Source organism: Cheilinus undulatus, linkage group 12 (assembly GCF_018320785.1).
Source record: "Cheilinus undulatus linkage group 12, ASM1832078v1, whole genome shotgun sequence".
Classification (NCBI taxonomy): Eukaryota; Metazoa; Chordata; class Actinopteri; order Labriformes; family Labridae; genus Cheilinus; species Cheilinus undulatus.
In genome coordinates, this window is record NC_054876.1 from 30,856,915 (window position 1) to 30,881,505 (window position 24,591).

General features: G+C 39.1%; 1 protein-coding gene across 1 annotated transcript in view; it reads left to right on the plus strand.

The window, feature by feature from the left end:
• Window positions 1-24,591, plus strand: part of frem2a (FRAS1 related extracellular matrix 2a) — a 119,405-nt gene that overhangs the window by 18,623 nt on the left and 76,191 nt on the right. Inside the window, exon 4 of the mRNA XM_041800867.1 lies at window positions 21,812-21,958. Coding sequence (XP_041656801.1) covers window positions 21,812-21,958 — 147 coding nt within the window. The remainder of the gene's footprint in view (window positions 1-21,811; window positions 21,959-24,591) is intronic.

Here is a 24,591-nt window from a genome sequence, read left to right on the forward strand (position 1 = left end):
GATTACAAAGAACAGGAGCTGAACACTTTTTGCTTGCAAACGTGATTTTACTCTTATGAATCAGCTTCTGCAGCCTTTGTCATGCTGTTGCACTTAAGCACTTAGAGAAATAGGGCTGTGCAGAAGTATAACACAATGCACATAATAAAGACATATTGACTAGTTGATTGTCCTGCTGTTAGTTCTTTTCTTTCTTTCTTGTGCTTAATAAAATGAGCCACCAGATTTTTAAAGCATTTTATTACATCAATCCTTAAGATAACTGATTCACTTGGGGCTTAAATTCCCTCTCTGGAGCTGGTGTTGTGACAAACTGGTTAGGAAATATGCAGAGAAAGAAGAAAAGTATGAAAAACACATTGTTGACAGGCAGTTAAAAAGCAGAACTACAATGAATCATGTCTGAGGGAACAAAAAAGTTCCCAGCTTCTTTAAAAAAAATCCCCTAAAGTCCACAAACCTATATTTTACAGGGGGTGAACATTATGTTCTTGTCAAATATCAATGTATGTATAAGCAGGAACAAGTATATACAGCATGTACACTTAAAAGATGCAGTAAACCAGTATTCCAGATGTGCACTTGTAAACCCTCACACAACAATCCCATACATGCATGCACAGCAGAGCTCAGAGGCGTAGCCGTAGGCTAAGGTGCAGTCTGGCCCCCAGCACAAAGACGTGTTTGATATATAAGAGCCCAAGCAGCATTGTGGGTAATGAGAGCCCTGGGCGTTTGAGCTGGGCAGAGCTCGGAGGCAGCCACTGGTAATTACGTGGCCCTATTAAAGGCTCATCTACAGAGAAATAGTGTCAGGAAGCTGCCTGTGTCTCAGGTTAAGACCAGCTGGGATCACTATAGTTAACCGTAATGGGCTGGAACAGGACGCGTTTCCCAGGCTTGTCTTTGACTGAAGGGTGTTCACACGGGCATAATGGAGCAGAGGAAACAAGACAAATTACAATGAAGCCAACGTAAGGAACATGCAAACCAAACAGAACAGCACATCTTTAAGTTGAACCTGTTTGACAATACAACAGAATACTTGTCTAATTTTGCATGCAAAGGCAGACTTTTGTCTTACTCATGTGTACATATATGTAATTAAGCATACGGTATATGTGGCATATGAAGCATTAAGAAAACAGCAAATACACAATGAGTCAGAAGCCACACAGTACAGTTTTGCGCCTCATAAAAAGTCATTTTTGTTACAATCCACCATTTATAGCAGCATTTATTGTACTGACTGGTGGATTAATTATTCAGGTAAAGGATTTTTTTTGTTTTATTTATTAGATTGGACTCTGAAAATACATAATCTCAAGTCAGCTTCATTTAACAGAGCAGACAGGAGAAACAAAGGAGTTTAACCATATTTACAATCATAAAAGACTGCACTAGAAAAGAGAAAGCTATTAAATGATAAAAATAACTGAATATAACTAGAAAAGCACTCAAAGAGTGCAGACCTCCGCCATTATCCCTATCTCCCAATAGTGAAGAATCCTTTAAAACATTCCTGGATCCAGACAGTGATCTGGATCACTCCCAAAATCTAATTCGCTGATTACTCCCTCCCCGGTGGGGTGGAGACACGGTGAGGCAAAGCACTGGCTTCGCTACATGTGGAAGTCATGGCAGAGGGTGAATATTCCTCTATTCCTCCCAGCATCGTGAGTATTCTTTCTACAATTCCCTGTCTTTCTCTTTGTTACACTCCGACTCGTCTCTCTATAAACTCCAAAACTTTGAATAAGTTACTCATGTCTGCCATCTCCCGGTGTAAAGTGTCAACAGTGCAGACCTCTGCCATTAGACCTATCTCCCAATAGTACAGAGTCCTTTAAAAAATTCCTGGATCCAGACGGTGATCCAGATCCCTCCCAAAATCTAATCAGTTCTTTCTTATGCCATTTCTGACATTTTCTGAAAATTTCATCAAAATCTGTCCATGACTTTTTGAGTTATGTTACAAACAAACAAACAAACAAACAAACAAACCCACCCGATCACATAACCTCCTTGGCGGAGGTAAAAATGAAAGAAATGATATGTTAGAAAGCAAAAGGACATTTGGATAAAATGTTGGATGAGGAAAAAGTAAATACCAGAGATAAAGCTCTGAAAAAAGCCTGTACAGATAAAAACAAACTATATAATGTCCTGTCAAAATACTAGGAGAGACCGTTTTAATAAAATCAGTGAGTTTAGGAGCATAAAACAGAAACAAAACATGTTTTTTTCCTTTAACTGATGAAAAAGTCTTGCTTTTATTTGTGCCGGTTTTAGCAGTCTGTGTTTACTCTGCCAACAATGTGATAAATTATTGTTGATTGAAATTTAATTGGACCCCTACGTTAACAGTCTGGGTAAAACAAAATCAGATCTGGTTTCTAAACACATTGTTTGTGTTGGCAAGAAGTTGCTCTAAAAACGTGAACAGATTGAAAACTGTAGTAGACTGAAATATGGACTTAATCAAAGTTTTTCAATAAGTGGGGCCTCAGTGACATACTGTTGGTTATTTAGCATAATCTTGGCTCCCTAGCAACACTTTAGTATTTCTCATTCTCTTGCTCAATTCCTAGTCATATAAGTCACAACATTAGAATCTGCAGTTTTTCTTGCTACACTGTAAAACCAAACAAGTTGAAAATATGCTCAAAGATTTTTACTGAAGCTGATTTTAAGTAGTGGAAATACATATATTAGGTAATTATTAGATGTACATTTATGTTGGTTTGACTTGACTTTTTTAGTTTAATTATATTGTGGAAACTTTCCTCCACTTAAAGATTCTGCTTAAATACAAATCATAACAACATATTAAAGTACTTTTTGTAAAGCTATATGTATTTTGTCCATTACAATTCTCCCTTACCTCAAATTTCTACATACAGTGCCCGCCTGGGAATCATACCACAGAGCACATTGCTCCCTCTCTAGTCTATCAGAGCATTTTTACAGCTGACACTCCAGTCCAGCGGCGCGTTCCTGAAGCGCTGCTTCGTTTGAGATACGCTGCAGGTCTGTTCTCAGCGCTGGGCGCTGCCAAACCGTGTCAATTCCTGCCGATCAGAAAACCCCACACAGGAAGTCATAAGCCTAGAATATCGGTTCTTTCAAAACACGACACAATGCACAAACTCCCGATCGTAAATCATCACCTTATCAACATTAAGTCTCATCCTGCAGCAACAGCAAAGGGTCACCGAGAGGTCAGTGGGTCACAGAGCTACACAGAGCTACAATTGACGAGAAAAAGTTCACTTTTGAGGACATCTAGCCAAAGAATTTTACTTAAAACCACAAATCCTTTAAGCAAACATTAACCTTTTAACTTCCTAATGTACTCACCTGATGGCAGAAGCATCATGGACTTATACCTGAAAGGATGATAAATTAGCCCCAAAAGGTAAAATTGTCCGCTCTTGACATACTATTCCTGCATGAACTCACAGTTCTCCCGTGATATCTGCCTGCTGATCAGGGCTGTGCGCAGTGCTCTAGACATGCTTCCAGTGGGCGAGGTTGCTCGCCCTTGGTCAGAGCAAACCTGCAGCACTTCGGTGCATGGTGCAGTCATCCTATGTGGATTGCAGGTTACTTACATCAAATACTTGCTACTGAAAGTCCCAACTCAAGTCACTACAGGTGACAATAACTGAAAGGTGTACACTGTACCAGGAGGTTCTCTTCTATTATGTTCAGTGTATATACGTAGTTGCTCCCAGGACTTTGCTAACCAAGTCAGTAACTTCACTCATGGTGCAAAAGTGGCTAATGTTAAAGGAATTCTGGAAAAAATCTGCAGATTTGGGGATGATTTTTAAATAATTTGGGTATAATTACAAAGATTCTTTAGAATGAATGAGTACTATTTACTTGAAAGAGAACAAATATGTTCAATCAACTCAGAAAAATATAATTGAAATATCTGTTTTGGATTTTAAGTTAACACAACTTAGTTTTCTTAACTAGCTTCAACTGTTCAGTCTTACAGTGTATCTACGCCTTTCTTTTGCAATTGCATCTCCCCTGGATGCCAAAAACTTAACTCTTAGTTTCAGTTTGACAGCTGAGAGAAGCATCATTTCCATGTTGGTGCGGTTTGTTGGTTGTGGTTTTCACTAAGGATGTTCCCAGACAGCTATTTCCTTATTCAACTAGACGTGCTTTTAAATTGTTATTAACTGACTAGTCTGAAGTGGAGAAAATGCTCAGAAAAAGGTCTATTCAATAGCAGAGTCAGTGTGTCAGTAGGTAAATGATGTAAGGTTGGTATGCTGTTTAGAGTGTGGCTAAAGTTAGCAGTTAGCCCCACAAGCATTTGTTCCTCTTTGCAGATTAGTATTGTTCTAAATATGAATGCCAGCGGGAAAAGTATCAGACTATTGCACTCTAGTACAGTTACTTTAAATTTGATTTTTTTTTTTAAGTAGAAGTGAAAGTACTGCGCTAGAAATTACTCAAGTATAAGTTAAAAGTAAGCCATTTGAAGTTTGTTCAAAGTAAAAGATTAACCCAAACTACAGTGGCTACTAGTGGCAGGAGGCTTCATTATGGTTTTAAAAGAGCCTTTGACTGGGGTATCAGGCCTGTCTTTATAAAAAATGATTGATAACTTAGCCAACTTGGGAATCTCGTGCTACCTTATTTGATATCTGAATTTAGTCATCTAGCCGGATAACTGCGAGCATCCCTAGTTTTAACAATAGACTCTGGAAAGCATTGGATGAAGCCTGAGTGATATAGGCCATACAGGGTCTTATGAGGCTGATCCAAGGCGGCAGTTAAGTTGAAAACAATGTCTCAAATTGACTTTTGCTCAACCTAGAAACAGAAAAAGAGGCGGAACTTGTGTCCTCCGTAAACCAAAACACAATAGTTATGAAACAAAATTCTCCTCTGTTTAGTGTGTCCCTATAAAGACAGTAACTGATCAGGCAAAATCTGTTTTCAGAACCAGCCTGTAAAAATGTTACTTCTGCTGTAAAACTAGTATTTTCACATGGTACTTCTACCGCCAGCCTCAAGTGGACACTCAAGGAACTCCAGTTTTCTGCTCTTTTCCATTGGCTTCACTCTTCAAACACAGAGATGGTTTGAACTCGTTCAGCAGAGACAGCAGCAAGCCAGAGCACAGATCACGGCCTCATTTTTCAGGCTGCTTTACACAGAATTTAAAAGACAAACAGTAACATGTTGAGGCTATCCAAGAGCAACTTTGCAGTTGCTGGTGATAACAACTATCACCGTTGATCACTTTCATATCAAAAAATGCAATCAAGGCTGGAAAAGGGAGCATTGGTGTGACACATTTTTGAAAATGTGATTTTTTTCTACAAAAAAATCCCCCCAAAAACGAAATTGAATTTTGTTGCAGTGTAAATTCCAGAACTGATTTCCCAACCAGAGCACACAAAGCCATTCCTCTCACATGAAGGTCTTTGCTGAGAGGGCCGCCATGTTTCCTCTTGACCTCTATTTTCATCCTGTGTTGTACATCGACTGAACACCATATTGATTGTTACAGAAGAATGATTTAATCTCAGTTTGTGAGCAGCCAGACATATCACTCCATTTTTTATCTTTACAAAATTGTATCCTTCGCCTGCACATCTTTATCATCCAGGTTTCAGTGCATACATCACTTATTATATCCGTTATACTGTATGTCGTCTTTCAGACTATTATCTATACAAAAACAGTCTGTGTGGGTTAAGTTTTCCTTGTTAGTGTAAGAGTACCAATTATATCTAGATATTCTCCAGCAAGGGCATCACTTGATTGTGGATCTGTGGCGCCGCTGTGGCTTTTATTCCCACTTCAAAAGGCCTTTTCTTCTTAAAAGCAACGGCAACACTTGTGATGAAAAGTCCTCCTTTTGCTCTCCTATCTGTTAAATGATAAGTGAAAAAAATCATTTATGTATGTGAAGACTTTCTGTGTAATGGATTTAAGAATACAGCTCTGGAATAGGCATAAATGATTAAAATTCAGACAGCTTTGTAATAACTTTAATCTCAGTAGTATGAATCAGAGAGTCTGATTGTGTCTCAGCTTATGACGTTTGAAGTCACCTATGAGCACAATGAATTAACCGGGATGATCCAATTTTAGATGACTTGATTTTAAGGGTGTTTCTGGGCAGAAAAGGCTGCTTTTGATTTGTCTGAACAAGTTGAAATGCATCTTTTCCCTTGAGAGCATGTCTAGAAGAAAGGTCAGAGGTTGTAATCTGTGAAATAAGGTCACATCAATGTCCTTAAGTACAATTGGCATTTTGCCTCGAAAAGATGTGCTAAAATCAACTATTTGGGCTTTTTATCATTTAATTTGGTACAGTCCTTTTGTTTGTTCTTTACATTTTGAGTTTCCATTCATCTTTTGAGTCTTTATAGAATAAGGCTACGTAGTGTAAGCGTTGATCATTCACACTGTTTGTTGTGCTGGCAGCGCCAGTCAATACAAAACCTGTGCAGTTGAGCATTTTTAGCTCTCAGCTTTGTAAGCACAAAGAACCCTGTTTTACATTGCTGCTTTCTCAATGGTTTTAGTTCAGGTCATTTGATTTTTAGAGCACTTTAGTGCTTGTCAATGTCACTTCTTCCTAACCAACCAATCAAAGTCAAGAAGGGGCGGGACTTCTGATATCAGCTTTGTCAACAACAATGCTAAAGGTGAACTAAGCTGTTTCTGCTCCTTTCATTCCTTCTTATTTCTGGGTCTGGGGCTGCTGCTTTTGTCAGGACTGGGTTTCTTAACATTGTTTTTATGCTGTCTTGTCCATGTTTCCTTAACCCTCTGAGACCGACATTGTGGTATATTACAAGAAGTGATAGTTTATAAAAAAGTTAAATAACTTTTGAACCAACCAAACTAAACATTTGTTCTCGGTCTGAGAACAAATGGACTGTGTAGGTTTTTTTTTTTTTTTACACAGCACTACCATGAAAGTTATGAATGATATTCTAGAGGCTTTGGATAACAAACAATGTTGTCAGTCTCTGCCTTTGACACTGTGGATCATAGTATCTTACTGGTCTGTGTCAAAGCTATCAGGTTGTCAGAGCATGCTGTCAGGTGGTTTTCAAACTACCTCAAAATTCACAAGAGAGTGCCTTAAGGTTCAGTTTTGGGACAACTCTTATTCACTATTTCTTTTCACTGCATTGGACGAAATATTCAAAATGCTTATTTTTATTACCTCTTTATGCTGATGATACAGTTATCTATTGCCGTGCATCTACTGAATCACAACTTTCTAACTCAAGCAATACTTAGTTCAGACCATTTCAGCTGTAAATACTTGTCATCATTTTGTCTTTCCACCAAACATGAGAGAAAAGTGGTATTGATAAGGACTTGGATCTGTAAGGAGTATCAATAAGGATATCGTTATCAATAGAAAAGACCAATCTTCATCCCTTGTTGTCAAGTGGGAATCTCCTTTCATTGGTGTTTTGGTCAGTAAGTCCAATGAAACCTCTAGAGGACTGCACAATAAGCCACCAATGTCCAAAGCTCCCTCCATTCACCATGTAAACACAGAGACCCTCTTTATCGTACTTACTGTATACTGGCACATGGCTGGACTTGCTCGTACCCACTTTGACCATTCCTTTTAATCTTTTGCCTTGGAAGTGAGTTTAGATTAGGAAGTTGCTGAAAACAAGCATTTACAGGCTTAAACCTGCTGTTCCCATGGCTACAAATGGGCTAGGTTAATCCTTTGACCTTTTTTGTGTTGCTGTTAACCTGTCCTGAAAACTTTCCTGATTAGGGCAGTGTATCACATCAGCATGCAGCACGCATACCAACACGTCCCCCAGCTTTAGGAGAGGATTCTCTTTATCTGTCTGCATTCAGGAATTTACTGTCACTCACTTCTCCCGGGGCCCGACTCTCCTGTCTTTATCCTCTTCATCTCTCTCTCCTCACACTGTTAGTCCTAGATCTTGTTGGATGTGTTTTATTCATTTCCCATTCTATTTTACCCCGCTCAGCCGGCATTTTCATTATATATTTTGTGCTATTTTTGTCCCTCTCTCTGTCTATCAATGCCCTTTTTTTGTACACTCCAGGTAGGTTTGTAATATTTTGCCCTCCTGTCTGATTTAGTTTCATGTCAAACTATGCTGGGGTCTGTTGTGCCAAGTGTCAGCTCTGTCTCAGGATTTAGTTTCACTGTCACACCACCGCCGTCTCCCCCCCACCGCCTGATGTATTTGTCAGCCCAAGTTGCTGATGGATCTCTCTGTTGTAGGATTACAGCACGTTCTGCAGCCGCGAAACGTCGCTCGCCCCATGATCTGCATCTCATTAGAGTGCCGAGACGGACGCGTGAGACTTGTTGAAGGGAATTATAATCATGTTAATCATCTTTGATTCAGGCGTTTCTCTGAGCTTGACAGCCATTGCTCCACATGTAAACACACCAGTGAAGCCAAACACCAAACTAATCTGACGGGTAAACAAAGCACCGGCTCATTTCAACATTTTTTTTGTCACCTAAATGTTATGATTTACATTTGGGACTATTGGAATACATTAACGGCTCTGGATTTTCTTTCTTCTCTTCTTCTTCTTCTTTTTTTTGTTTTTTTTTTTTTAGTATCTTCCCAGCAATTGTGTAAAATCAAACTGTAAAAAATTGACAGTTCCAGCTCACATTAAATCTCATTCTCTTTTTTCTTCCTTTACACTCATCCTTCCTCCTGATATTCCATATTTATTTATTTATTCAATGTTTATTTGTATTGGGGCAAGTATAAAGTAGTTGCCACACACATGATTAGTGGTATATTTCTCTTTATTAGCAGTTATTAATTTGCTCTCTTTGCTGTTATTTATATTTGAGGCTGTTCCGGGATCCCCCTGCCATTCTACAAGCCAATACAGAAAGCATCAAGCAGGAACAGCACACGTTCCTGCTCTTCCTGTGCTTACAAGGAAAGCCTGAGGCGGCAAGCGAAGCAGCAATAACCCCAGAGCAGAGCAGACATCACTGACAATGGAATGACAGTGATTAAATCAGATACAGCTTAGAGGAGGAGGGCTGGGGTGGAGGAGGGTTGCAACAAGCTGCTTGCAGAGGGAGCAGCGAAGCATAGCCAGGCTAAAGCAGTTTTAATATGGCAGCATGAGTGTGATTAGCCAACGGGGTGCTTAGAGTGAATTAGCTGGCCGTCAGCTGATGAGGGCTTGCGTGAGATCAGCTGATCTCAATTATATGGCAGTGTTTGACTATGTGGCCTGCCTGAGCTAATGCTATATGCTTGATAAAAGTCAAAGACTAATAGATTAAAAAAAAAATAGAAATAAACAGCAATAAAACAGACAGAATACAGGAAGCAAAATGTCATTCAATAAAACAGCACAAGGCAATAAGGCTGTGGCTGAGTGTAAAATTACCCCGGCCTGTATCCAGTGTGAGCTCTGCTGGCAAAGTGTTCTATTGATCCCCTGAACAGAAAAGGCTGTTTTTCCCAGTTAAACCTAACTGTCTCTATTAGATGCACCATGTGATTTAGAGCCTACTAGAACAATAAGGTCGATGAGGAGCCTGATGAGTTAAACATTAATGGGTGGGTTTAAGATCAGCCAACTCAAAGTAATCAACACTTAACATATTTTTATCCAGAACATGAAAGGATTGGATCTTATCTGATTTCAGTCTAACATTTTAACATTTTTTATTTTTTGCTCTTTTATATATCATCATCAGAAGCTTTATTATTGTAGGTGCTATATTATTTAAAAGCTACTATTTTTGTGGCTACCAGTCAAACTTAAGGCATCGCAGACTGCCTACATGTGCAGTCTGAGCTGTCTGATATCAAACTATTTCTAGTGTGCATAGAGGTGTGTCCACAGAAAGCATTAAGGATTACTACTTGGTATCCAAATGCCCAAAGCAGATATAAATCCCCATCATTGAATTGGAAAAGTGCATTTTGTACTAGAACCATAATGTGCAAGAGTAGTTTTGTTTCGCAGAGGGACCTCTGTATTGCTGTTCACATGAATCTGCTCTCTGGAACTCATTTTCAAATGCCTAAAATGTATAAATGCAACCAAAGGTTGCCATTTTCAGATGCAGTCATTGTCTTATCAACATAGGTCTTTTAATGCTTTATTTCACCAACTTTTTTAATAGATTGCCTGCTCATTTTTAACTTTAACTCATTCGTTTTCAGTGAGTCTGCCTTGGAAGAAGAGCAGACAAATACAGTTTTCTCAGTGGTAACTGTGGGACATGAGCGCGCACACTGAGCTGCTAATGGCTCCTTGGTTGACATTTAAATTGTACAAGTCTCAGTATACAAAGTGTTTCCCATTTTTCTGCTCAGTTTGCAATATTGAAGTTGTCAGCACTGGGGAGTTATTGTGAGCTCTGATTTCTTGTTTGTATCTGAATCCCTCCAACAAACAACATAAAGTCTGCAAGTAAAAAAAAAAAAAATTGATTTTCTGACCAAATGAAATAATGCTTTGATCAGACGGAGGCGATAATGGAAGGCAATGAGAGCTTAGAAAAAAGCAGGTTGGAAAAAGAGAGGATTTTAGTGGCTAGTTTATCTTCTCTGGCTCCGACACAGTTTGTTCTCTGGAGCTCCACTCAAACATCCTGAGATGCGTAAAACTCATCATCTGTTAAATATTATATACGCGGCGTGGGGACAAGCTGAGTGATAAGCGTGCTACAGTTCTGCACAAACAAATCCTGCAGGAGAGCAACTGCTTTTAGCTGCTATCATTCATCTGAGCAGCACACACACAGACGCACTAACACCTAAAGGAAGCCACCACTTTCTTTGTCCTCCAGCCTTCTTCCTGTAAGCAGCGCTCTGGGTGAGCATCGTACACATCAGTGAAAAAAACTCATGGTTATTTGCGGTATCACAAGAACTTCAAAGGAGTGAGGAGTCTGCGGCCTTGATGTCAGTTTCATGTGGTTTCATGCGTGAGGTCGCCAAAGGTGTTTCTGCAGGACATGCCTGATGGCTATAGGCCGCAGGGGGGAAACATTATTCTGTCGCAGCAACTTTTATCTCCTAGGGCTACTGTATGTGCTCTTCACTTCCTCTTGCCTTCAGGAACATGTGCTTGATCTCGCTCACTGTATGTAACACGGAGCACTAACAGATCTGTTTTTTTAGATTTATTTTTGGACTTTTCGTGCCTTTGTTTGATAGGGGAGGATGGTGGATAGAGTTTGAAACGGGAGAGAGAGTGGGGAGAGACATGCAGTAAAGGGCCACAGGCCAGATTCGAACCCAGGCCACCAGTGTACATGGGTAGCACTTTAGACCACTAGGCCATCTGCGTGCCCACAAATCCATTTTTACATTTTTTTTCTCATACTTCTTGTGAACCACATATGTATATGAATACCAAAGCAAGAGAGAAATCCCAAAACAGCATAAATTTGGTGTTGCTCCATTGTTTATGTGGTGAAAAGCCAGTGAAAGGAGATGGATTTCTGGTGTCTGTTCTGGCCAGTCAGGTGTCTTCTTCTATGTCTTCTTTTCTTCTTAATCTGTTTATTTGGGATGACAGCACTACGAATGTTGATGTTATCCAAACTGTTTGGTTTGTTTGACCAAATGCAATGTGCAATTTCAGTCAAACCCCCAGCCTATCGGGTGTAAAAACTTATTTGTGCCTACAAGATCGCGTGGCATGAGATCTCATCACACCCCTGGTAGATACATTTTGGTGAAACTAAAAAAATTACAACAGGAATATTTTATAGAGAGCATCTGTTAAAGTTAAATGGGACATTTTCTGGAACTTTCTGAGATATTTCCAGCTCACTGTGGCAGCAGACCTCCGAGCTCTTCCTCTCAGACAAAAAGACAGAATCTCTCTGGTCCAAACGTCATACTTTCTTCTGATGCGAGAAACTTTTTCATGTGGTAATTTCTGGTGCACACAAACCTTTTTTCTAACCATGTCCCTCCAGGAGTTTTGTACCAGAATTCTAGCTTTTGAAAGAAAAAAAAATCTCAAACTGATTGAAAAGAAATATCTTAAAGTACCTTTTACCAGTGAGAGCTTCCCATTTACATAAGCTGTTGCAGCTGTTAAGGATATTAAAACAGATAGGTGTCTTCATTGGACAGAGTAGGAATAGTTAAAGAGAACCAACAAAGGGGCCTCAGTGATTTTTGGGGGCATTAATTGATAAATGATGAACCCATATAAAAAGATGAACTTCAAATCAAGGCAGTGTGTTAATCAAGCACAATTACATTTTAAAACTGCTTAAAACAAGCATTAAAAGATGCATGACATAAGGCACAACTTGGAAAGTACAATCAAAAATGTGTTGCCTGCCAATTGTAATACATGAATGTCCTTATCCCTGCATGCATGCTCCAGGGAGTTTCTCCTGATTTTTTCCCACTGCAATCAAACAAAAACGTCACCCCCCACAGCTTAAGGCAGAATTGTACTGGTTGCACTGTCCTCACACATGCACTGCTGAAAATCTTAAAATTCAGGATCTCTGCCCCTGAAAGTTTCATGTTCACACTCGCCCTCACAGCTGTAAGTTTACCCTGTCAGGGTATGGAAGGTGGTCGGGGGAGGGGAAAGTAGTCGGAGGCTGGCAAGAAAAAGTTTCAGTAAAGTTGTTTTATTCATTTTTTTAAGCATATGCTGTTTTAATGGAGTGGATGTATAGCGGCTGTGTCATGGCTTGATTTTCATTTTAGTGTGTTTGTTTACACATCAGGGCTTTCATACTGTTTGCGCGAGTATTGCATCCTCACACCTGATATGCGCCTCATCTTGAATCTTGAGAGTAGAAGGCTTCAGGTTCAGGTTACTTTATTTGTACTTGTAGGTAGATTTGTTTTGCAGCCAGTAAGCTTACAGCATTCATTAATTGGATACAGTCTATTTTAGCTGACTTTGTACATGCTTTTACAAAAACAAAGATTAACCTTTAAAACAAAAAATGCAACATATGCTTATATATTTTCTTAGACATGCATGAATTTAACTTGGCTCCCACATTTAAAATCAACTGAATGACCCTCCACCCAACCCCCAGAGAGGTACCGTGAAATAGATAAGAAATTTAACAAATCAATAGGTCTTAATTGAACTAGGGTAAAAACAAGTTTAGGATTTAAATGTAGGAATAAATACCTTAATAAATAAACAAATAAATAAGTGTGTGCAAAATATGGCTACAACTTATCAGATCAGCAATAGCATCAGGAACAAAGCTTTTTCTGTATCACTTTCTTCTGCACCTTGGGACTAAAATCCTCCATCCAGAGGGGAGAAGCTGAAATTCAGTGTGCAAAAGGGTGGGAGACAAACAGAGGGAGACAGAGTTAGCTACCAGCTGTAACTGTCTAGTATACAGGGATGCTGGAAAGAGCCGTGGCTAACCTATCAGCCGACTCAACCATCCCACTACACAGTTCAAAGATTTTTTTTCTCTTAAGAAGTGTGGCTGAACCATGACACTAAAGAAAAAGACAAGACTGATTCAATAACAGCACAATAGAGCATGGGCATTAATGTTTAATCAGTGTGAAATTGGACAGTTTCCTTAAACAATGTTGGTAAATCTTTTTACACAGCGCTTCACAGTTAGCTTCAAAGTTCCGTTTCGAATCACTGATTGTCTCCGGGTATTTAGAGGATTGCACATACTCTGATTGAAGTGGAATCATTTTGTTGAGGTTCCCTCTTAATATCAATCAGTTTATCCTTGGTTTTTGATGTATTTAGCTGAAGGTAAGACTCCTGGCCGAGGCCGGTCTCATTCAGAGTCATCAGCAAACCTCATGATGGCTCTGTCATCATATTTGCTCTGACGTGCATTTGTATACAAAATAAACAACAGAGGTGACAGCACACACCCTTGTGGTGAACCTGTGGATGAACATTTTTGATCAGATAAAATGTTGTTTAGCCTGATGCTTTGTGTCCTGTTTGTTAAAAAGTTAAGTTGTTCCTAAGATTAAATTGCTGTAAAAGCCTTCTGGTCAAGATGTGGGGCTGGATAAAAGCAGAAGAAAAGTCTACAGCTTAAAGGCTCTAGTCCCATTATTATCTATTTGCTTATTTTTATGTCTCTCAGCTATAATAGAAAAAACAACGGTAAACAGGGAGCCATATTTATCTAATTTTACTGATATGTATGTCCACATTGGTAAAGTATGACACAGGCAAGATAAACACAGTACGGTTACACTTCCATTACCAGTTTTTTATTGCGCTGTTTAGATTTTGTGCAATTCTAAGAGTAATAAAAATGCAGCTACACTTAAAAAATGTATCCACAAAGCTTACATAGCGGCTTTGTTAGCTTAGCTTAAGCAACCATAGTTGAATAGCTAGCAGTAGCCTGAGCAATGTTTTAACTTTTGGTATCCTGTTTCCTTAACCCTTATCCTAACCCGAAATAGAAGTTTAATCTGATTTTATTTTGAAAGTTTTAGTGTGTATTCCCATTCTGAGAATAATGTTGGGGAATTTTTAGAAATTTTGTGCATGTATGAAACCAATATAACCCTCCTGATAGCAAATCAGTTCTTATAGAAACAGTCTGCAGGTGTAGTCTCATACACAGTGGGGTTGTGTGGTCCATACCTGTGCTTTTTTCTTGCCAGATTAACACAAAAACCTCTGTTACTTCAGCTTCAGCATGCCTCCCCCTCCATTGCATCTAAAAAAAATTTGTGTTCATTTGCCCAGGGCCATGAATTCCTGGTCAACCTGCTGATATTTTAACAAACCTCGGGAGATAGCCACTAACATGCTGATCGCCTGGGGCCAAATGTAAATGAGGGATTTAGCACATAAGCCCACTGATCTCTGAATTAGGTTCTACTAGAGACAATAAATGAGCTGTTTTCAGTCAGATATTTGCAAGACCACACAACATGGTACACTGAAATGAAGAAAGAAACAGGTGATCCTATTTAAAGCTTCCTCACATGTCTGGATAAGCTGAAAGTTATTGAACATCCTCAGGGGGAGTAGGATTTTACATATTGTTACCTGTGATATTTACCATGAATAGGCACCCCTGTATCATCAGATGAATAGTGTGTGGTCTGTTATTACCTCAGAAATACTGTATTATTCTCTGTTTGAGCAGAATAAGTGTTAAAGCTCTCCATATATACAGTGCTTCCTTCTGCGTAAGAGGGAATGTGTCGCCAACTGGATAAACAGCATATTTAGAGATTGCTTCCTAATTCAGATTTTCTAGAAAGGTTTTGCTCATTCAAAGGGAGCTCATTTTTTGTTGGTTGAATGTAGCTGTTAGGTTGGCAGAAGCACAGGGAGCTGGGGACTCATGTACAAAGGAGCACAGACGGCAGATGGAGAAGTAGCAGCGAGGAGAGGGCCGTGAAGCCAGAAGCAGAATATGTACCGAGAAAAATGTCGTCTTGCTGTGAAAATTGCCTTTGATTTTGGTTTCTGAGGCTCAACGCACACACAAATACACACAGCAGAAAAAAAATTGACAACAATTAAAAAATACGCTATTGTCATGTTTATTCTGGTTTCAGAAATAAACTCAGTTAAGATCTGCATATTTTTAAATCTAGGAGTGATGTTTCGGGTCTTTTAAATCATTCAGGACTGTGGGTTGTTGCTCTGGCAGACTCTGTTATCAGAAGCACAACAGTCGAGCATAAAGAGAGGCGATTTCCTGCAGGATAAGCACCCTCTGTCCACACTTCACTACCACACACTTCAGCACTTACTTCACACACCCACAAACCTGTGAATGATAGTTTCACATTCTCTACACAGAAACATGAGAGATATTTTTTTTTAGCTACAAGCAAATTCTATGTTACAAAAATGCTTTTCTATTTTCAGGGCCTGTCAGGGTGCAGGATAGGTGCCCTCCCCTTATAAGCTTTGCTTTGTGTTGGTCACTGACATACCTCATTATTCTTCAAAGCCTTAATTGATCAGTCTGATTATGCCTCTGCCTCAGTGATAGCTAAGGGCCAGGGGCATTATGTATTCTGCTTGTCCATCCACACATCTGGCAAAAGGTGCATAAGGGCCATGCTTGGGAACAGGATATCTCAACAATGGTTTGAGGTTTTTTCTTCAAGCGTTGAAGAAAAGTCCACTCTGACTCAAACATGATCCTAGATCAAAAGTCAGTCTCACTGGGCCTCATGTTTATCCCTTCCTTGTGGGTGCAAAATACCAGGAATGCTCGCATCATTCTGTGCACACTGACCTCCTGATGATGTGATTGGATTTTGAAGGTCTAGTTCATGGGGCCTTACAATGGTCCTCCCTTGTTTGTAAGCCTGATATCTCAAGAGTCCTTTGAAGGATATCTTCATTCTCTGCACAAATGCCAACTTTGATGCAAGAATGCACTGAATACAGTTTGGAGGCACAACGTACCACTGTGCTTTCCAAGGTTGTCTGGCTGCACTCTGTCGATATCAGACACCCATTCTCACAGATTGTTACTGTATGACACTGCCTCTGTCAGAACAGAGCGCCCATGATTTGCCAGTACAACATATTTTCAGTGTTAGATTTGTTTTTAAAATTCAACTTTATTCATAAATAAATTCATTTAAAAAAATACATGAAATTACTAAACTGTAATCATTACAGTCTCAGCAACGTGTCATAGATAAAACAGAAAACGTTCAGAGATCTAACCTGGGGTTAAACTAAGCATAGAAGTAGATATGCTAATGGTGGCTTGCTACTAAGTCAACATGACTATATAAGCCGATGAAAGTAAGTTAGGTATGGGAACATGAGCTTTGTACATGACGTAGCTGCGTAGCTTATGTTGCTAACAAAGCTAACATCAGCTTCATAGCTTTGTTAGCACGGTATCTATGAGCATATTTAGCTTATTTTTTAGTTACATTAGCTTATAAGCTCCATTATCTATGTAGCTTCTGTACTTAACAAAACTAACGTTAGCTTTGTAGCTTTGTTGCCAAGGATATCCATGACCATCTTGAACTTAATATTTAGCTGCTTTAGCTTCTTAGATCCATTGTCTACTTAGCTTATGTAGCTAACAAAACTATTTTTAGCGTTGTGTCTTTGTTAGTATAGATAGCCATAAGCATCTCTAAATTTATCTATAGCTACTTCAGCTATTTAGCTCTGTTGTCTACATAGCTTATGTAGCTAAGAAACTATTCTTAGCATTGTATCTTTGTTAGTCATATAGATATCCATAAGCATCTTAAACTTTATCTTTAACTACATTGGCTATTTAGCTCTGTTGTCTACATAGCTTATGTAGCTAACGAAAGTAATATTATATTTACAGCTTTGTTAGTATAGATGTCCAAGTGCCTCATTAGCTTCATCTTTAACTACGATAGCTATTTTGCTCTGTTATCTACATAGCATATGCAGCTAACATAGTTACGTAAGCTACATTTGTCATGTCAGAATGTTTTCATTGAGGACAAGCTTTTTTCTTGTAAGCAAGTTGCTTTATTAAATATTTTAGAATTCGGTTTTGCAGGTCAGGTTTAACTTTTAGCTTATGGTCTCATAACCCTTATCTTAACATTTACTGAAATTTTAATCTGATTTCATTTTAAAAGTTTTACCTATCTTTCTGTCTTTCTGTTCTGGCAGATGTGGCATCTCACGGTATTGATCTGGGAGCTACAGTCTCAACCAGACCCTTATCGTACTTTCACTGTCTTTCAGTCCTATAAGTTGCAGATCCATCTAACTAAGGTAGTAGTTCTTGTTATATAGCTGACCCAATCAAAATGACTATAACTTTTGGCTATGTGACATATTACATGCAGCAAAAACAACACTTTTCCTTCTCTGCTCGCCGTATCTTGTAAGGACTCTGGGAGGAGCTTGCATTTGTCACATATGGTGCATGTGATCATTTAAGCATTGGTAACTTATTAAAACAAAACTACTCATAAGAATTAGCGCTGGGTTATAAATCAGAGTTCTAATTTAATTTACTATCATGGACTCAATGCAGATGTCAAAATCATATTATTTTTCAAACTGAAATGGTGTAGTCAAGAGCCAAAAAAGTAAAAAAAAAAGATGTAGTGTTTTTGTCTCACACTGAACTCAGATCATGAATGAAAGCAGATTATGCTTTACAATATCTGAAATAACTCCTCTAAACTCCTCTCTGACTATAAAACTAAGGCCTCTTGACTTGACATAGCCTCAGGTTTTTATGACTTAAAAGACTCAATCCTCTCCCTAAGCCTAAAGTGTGAGAATCTCGGCCGTTGCCTGGCAGCGTGCACCGAGGCAGAGCAGGTACTCAGGAGTATATGAAGGTCTGTAGCACTTTTGAATGAATGATTGTACCTTCATGAAAGCCTTGTGTTAGAGGTTGAGGATCTATAGTAGATCTTTAGAAGAAAAAGTCTGGAGAGAAGAGAGAGCCTTGGGACTATGGGATAAGAGTTGGCATTTTCTCTTTGAATAGGAAGAAATCGTACTTGGTAAATAATAGTAAGGACTATTCCTCTGTTTTTTAAAATAGTATTGAAATTTTGCTTTTAGTTTTTATGAAGCACTTCTCTCAGGAGGAACTGCTAATGCTTTCATTGATACCCCCCCCCCCCCCCCAAAAAAAAAAAAAATATGAAAGATTTTTTTTATTAAATCTTAAACATAAAAATCATACTGGTCAGAACAATTCATAGTGCGGGGGTGGATGAACATATACCAGTCTGTCCATTTTTAATGAAAGCTCTTTTCCTCTGTTGTCTTTTCATCAGTAAACCATCCCTACTCTCACAGACAGATGATTTAAACTTTCTACAATGTGCAAAGACAAGAGGTGGTCATATAGGGACTATTAATAACCCCTAACCTCTAGAGGCAGACTGGGGGTTCCTCCCCTGGGATTTTCAAGCTCGATTTTTATGCTGTTTTATGCACTTTAAACACTTTATTTATCACCAGTGTGGCCTCAGAAAATCTTAAATGTGTATTTTCAAATTTAATTCAACATTTATTTTTAGTCTAGAAGGGCAACCTTCAATGCAGCCCAGAGTGTTTGTATGGAAACCTCTCCTTGGTACAAAGCACATGAAAGCCTGCTTGAAGTTTGCAAAACAAACTCCACGTGAAAGCCAAGTGACAAAAAAATACCACCCTTGGTAATAACCCAGCCTTAAAGGGGCCAGTCCTTATTTTTTTGGGGCGAATCATGACCTTGGCTGTAAAATGGGGCACTGCCACAATTTGACTGTCTTTATTTAAGAATTTAGAGTGCACAAATCTTTGCCACAGACTGCATACAGAGTGCACCAATAAAGAATTAGCTTTTGATATCAGATTGCTTATTGAACCAAGCTGTCACCATGGTTATTTATGCTGTAAAATTGGACATTTTAACAAAAGTCAATGGCTACAATCTGGCACATTTACATGCCCATTAATTTGCACTGTCTCTTGTAATAAATAAAGCAAATTAAAAAAAGTGGGAAAGGGGATTCCTTGGCTTTTGCAGCCAGTCTCAAGTGGATACTCCACGATATGCAGGTTTTTTTTAAACTTCTGACACTGGAGATTGCAGCTTAGTAAATGCATGCTAAAACGTTGTGGACAATTTTTCAATTACAGCAGGAAGTAGAACACCTTGGACACAAACAATTGTATCACTTGGTCTTGATTTCTGTGTTCATATGGAAAATCTTTTAAAAGAGGAGTGTGGGTTTATGACAGTTTGCTGAATGTACAGTAAGCCATGTATTAGTCTTACATCTCTATTGTTGCAGACAAAATGGCTTGATGAGTAGGAAAAAGAGCACAAACATGAAGCCCCTTGTAGATGATGATGCTGTAAGCCCTAAGCTCTTAGTATATCAAGGGGTGGCCCCCTATGCCTCTAACAAACATCATACAGACCGCCTACAAAAACCAGTCTTGGTAAGCATAAAAGTTTCAAGTGTTTTGAGTTTAACCCTTTAGGATCTTAAGAGAAACCCTTCTGCCTGGACAGCTGTCGCTGATTATTCCACAAAGTCCATCCTACATCACAAGCTAGCATCAAAACTGTGGCATCAAAGTTTCTCTTGCCAGATTTCTCAGAGTGTCCTGATCCTTGAAATTTTTCAGTAGAGAAACTCTGATCCCTAATTGGTTCAGAAAAAAAACCCTCATGGTGTGTTTTTTTGTTGGGAAAGCCTTTGAAAGTGGGTGTAAAGTGAATTTAGCTCTATTGAGGATGATTTCAAAGCTGCTTTTTTCTGTATGGTCAGCACATGTGAGAGGTCTTTTATCCTTCTCAAAAGCTGGAGGAATGAGACAGTCTGAAGCCCAGTGACTCCAAACTCTATTGTCTGTGTACGGCTCCTCGCTGAGGTCATGCAGAAGGACTGCTTCACACAAACAAACACACGAAGATCTCAGGCAGCTTATGCTGTATTTACTATCAGGGGGATAAAAGCCAAGGTTGCAGTGAAATTGGCATTGAAAATGTGTGTGTGTTTGCATGGGTGTATGTGTGCCATTCTGTGTTTGCACCAGCTAAGTGGAGCCCGAACTTGGCCTGCAGGCTTTTTGGAGGATACATGAGCTCTGATTATATTAGCTGTCTCCTCACCTCAGCATGTTGTAGCTGTGTCTGCCAAACCAGAAAGTGCTGAACTTTTCACCTCTGCTGCGTTTTAACACAGTGACGGTATACCATGTTCCAGCTAACAGAGCTGAACCTGTATATGTGCTAGCTGTGGAGGTGTTACATCTCCATTTTTATGGCACCATTTCTGATTCCCTTATTCATCAGGATACAGCGATGCCCTGTCATTTCAGCATGAAAGTGCAGGATTAGCAGCACATTTTAACACAGGGAGGTTTAAAGAAGTATTTTTATCATGATTTGCACACAACGATGGTGTTGGATGTAAATAACTCCAGAACAAACAGCTTTAAAGTTGTTCTCAGAAGAGCTAATTGAGATTTCCCTTCAGCCTACACATTCAGTAATGTTTGCATACAGTGTTTAGTCCACCTGCACCTCTGTTTCCTCCTGCACACATTAAGTTACACACTCACAGGAATACTGTGGATAGTTGTGCATCATTCATACACACTAAGACAGAAAAAGATCCTTCTTCTCCCTCTTTTATGATCCCTTTACAATGTCCTCTCATTATTTCCTTCGTCATCACTATTGTCCTTCTGTGCAGGTGGGTAAATCAGACTCACAATGCATCATCCTTTCTGCCTGCTTGTTTAAGTGGCAGCAATTTAGTAGCTCTGTTAGCCCAGCGCTAACAAGACCATTTACTGTGCAAACCTCTCCTTAATAACACTGATTGGCTGCCACGCTGGCATCAGCAGTAAGGGTTGTTATTTTTTCACACACACACACAACCACAGTTTAATAAAAGAACATTTTATTAAAATTACAAGTCAGATAAAGTATAGAGGTTATCTTGTGGTTCAGTCCTCCATTAAGGAAACTGTTAATTTTCTTGAAATGTGTTGTAACGATGTAAACTACACAGTGAAATATGATAAAAACAAACTTTCCTCATTCTTTTAAACAGTAATTACCCGCTTTGGCCTCATTATTTTCTTTCCAGCTTCTATGGAGTATTCTTTCCAGCATAATTTACATCTCATTTATAAGTGGGCTCAGACCCAACCAATAAATACAGCATCTTCATAGAGATCTTACTTAATAAAAAGGTATCCTGACACTTCCTTGATGTTATTATAGCAGGAACACATCCAATCAGTTCAGGTACTCTGCTAATGGGAGTGTTCCTTAGGGATTAAAATTGTCTGCATGTTTTAATGTATTTTTCCGCAGGTGGAAATAAGCTAAAGGGACAGCAGTTTCGTCTGGACTGGGCCTGGATCTCTCTGGAGAAGGAGTACTATGTTGTGGACGAGGAGGACAAGTTCCTAGAGGTGGAGTTGAAGCGGAGAGGCTACCTGGGAGAGACATCCTTCATTGGTGAGTCTGTTTTTCATTGTGCCTCTCTTGCTTTTTCATCAAAAGCTCCATTCAGTCCATATTCTAACAATAGGTACCTGGAGACATCTAGGAATTTGCGATTAGTCCCCTGTGTCAGAGTTAGGTGTGGTGCATTCACAGTGGATAAGCAAAATCTGTTATTTACTCAGATTTACTGACATCTCAGATTGAAAATGTTAAAGCACTGGCATCCAGTTTGTCTAATGGGAAAGCTTAAGATCCATTAGGCAGTTAGCAGCTGATGTCCTGACTTTTCTCCTGGCTCTTTTATCAAGTCAAGAAATCAGTTTTTAAAATATGTAGTTTTTTACTATCTACTTTGAAAACTGATAAACAATCAGTCCCCCTTTTATGGGGCAAGGAATCATATGTGGTCACTTCAGCTGACTTCCTTCGTGGTGTCCCCCCAACTCTCTGTGATACAGTAGAACCAGAATGATTTATGTAGGCCAGTCAGTGGAGATCAGTTAATGACTCAGAAAGTGACATCACACCATTGGCCCAATCAGCAGTGGCCCAGAGCGTCTCAAACTTTCTGTTTCCTGCAGAACTTGAAAAATGCTGTTTTACATCTCTTTTGGTCCCAAACAAATGGTTCTACCATCTACCGCTCCCTCCGTCCTGAGCCATGATTGGTTGCGAGTACTAGCCTCCTCATCGGCTGGAGCATCGTCCCTTGCTGGTTTTCCTCCAGTGAGAATGCAGCGCGAGGAGGCATTGCAGAAGTGTGTTATTCTTTTAGATGGCTTCAATAACAAGACCGTGACAGGTTGTGTTGTTTTTGTGGGCATACAACACTAAAATAAATAGTTTACTACAGCTTGAACAGGTATAAAAGATGATAGGAACACTGACACTTTAAACAAGGTTCATCGAGGCAGTGAGAACCAGAGCCAAATGGATAAGAATCTTTAACAGATAAATTAGTAACTCAGGAGTCCATTAGGTGTCAGCTGAATAAAATAAACATTCAGCTTAATTTTACATATAAAGACCCTTCACACCTGCCTGAGCAAGACTTAGAAATGTTCATGAAATCTGCAGTTTTTATTTAATTTTAGAATAGACAGTTGATTAACAGTTAGCGTTTTATTGTTAGTATAAATTCACTACCATTAAAGACTTATATCTGGCAAAAAAAAAGAAAAAGAATCTCCATTGACTCAGTGTCTGTCTCTATCAGTGAAATTTGACACATCTCTGTAGTGTTTCATATCTACACAGAGAAGAGCTTTATTAAGAGAGACAGAGAGAACAGCATGTAGCTATACATTTAAGTAACCACTAACAATAAATTTAGCTAACAAAAAATAACAATAATGACAAAATCCTTCTGCCAGTCAGGCATTTCAACAGGCATCACAGATAGTTGCGTTCAGCCATATACTAGGTTTTCACCTAGTCTTGTTTATATTTCTATTTTTGTTTAATAGACATGAGAGCCAAAATAGTATCAAATATAAGAGCCAAAAGACAAGCACTTATTACTGAGCTGAGCCAAATTATCTAGATCCCTAAAAAGAGCCGTAGTTCCCATCACTACCAGTGAGGCTGGATGAACTTTGGCTGTAACCTTGCAAAGCAGATGGATCTGCTCGTTTCCTTGTTTTTTCCACTGGCGAATCTGTCTCGCTAAGCTCCCTTCTGAACTGTTTGGGCCCGGTTAGAAAATGACAGGACCAATCAGCGACGAGGGGCAGTACTTTCAGGCGCAGCATAGTCGTGACGTAAACAAGCAGCAGCAAGAGCTAGTGCAGTTATGGAGGAAGATATTAGCGTGGATGCTGCTAAAGCGCCAGTCTGATTGGCCCGTAGAGATGTGACAGACAGAACGTTCACCCAATCACACTCCAAGTTTTTTTTCAAATCCTCTGTCTTTTCTCAAACGTTTCCTATTGAAGCTTTCCCAGATGGATGTGTGAAACACCTAAAAGAAAAGCGCACATAAAATTACTTATTATGCTTTCTAATTCAGCCTGAACTTCACTTTACCATTTCAAGTGTCTTGCTTATGTGATTGCTGATAGTGCACATAATTTTCTCAATTTGGACTAAGATTTATTTGCTTCCCATTTATCTTGAGGGGTGATTGCTGTTTCTCCTACTCCAGTGAAGCTCTGTCTATGAAAGTAAGTCCAAAAAAGCCTTTTCAATGCTTTCTCTCAGCAGACCTTTTAACCAGATTTGTCCTGAAAGCCAGAGTAATTTTGTTCAGCCTTGAGTCATTTTAGAATTCACGACGTTTTTTTCATGAGTTTCAGCAGGGTAGATGAAATAGCAGGAAGGTCAGTAAAGAGTCTCGTGCAGAGATTTAACTTCTTATTTAGAAGCAGGAAATAAAATAGAAAAGAGAGAATACTTGTGAAGCAGCATGCCTTTTGCCCCCAATGTTCTCAGTTTGGCTGTGTTTATCACATTGAGGACTTTAAATAGGCTTAAATGTACATTAGAAAATTGCCTGTAGTACTTTGCAGTGACCAGGTTTATAAAAACATCAAACAAAATGCAGAGCATAATATCTGTTGATGCAACTGAGGATTGGATGAAGAAATTAAATAAAATCATTGTAATCATAAGCATCCTAATTAACCAACTTGTAAGACTTGCCATCC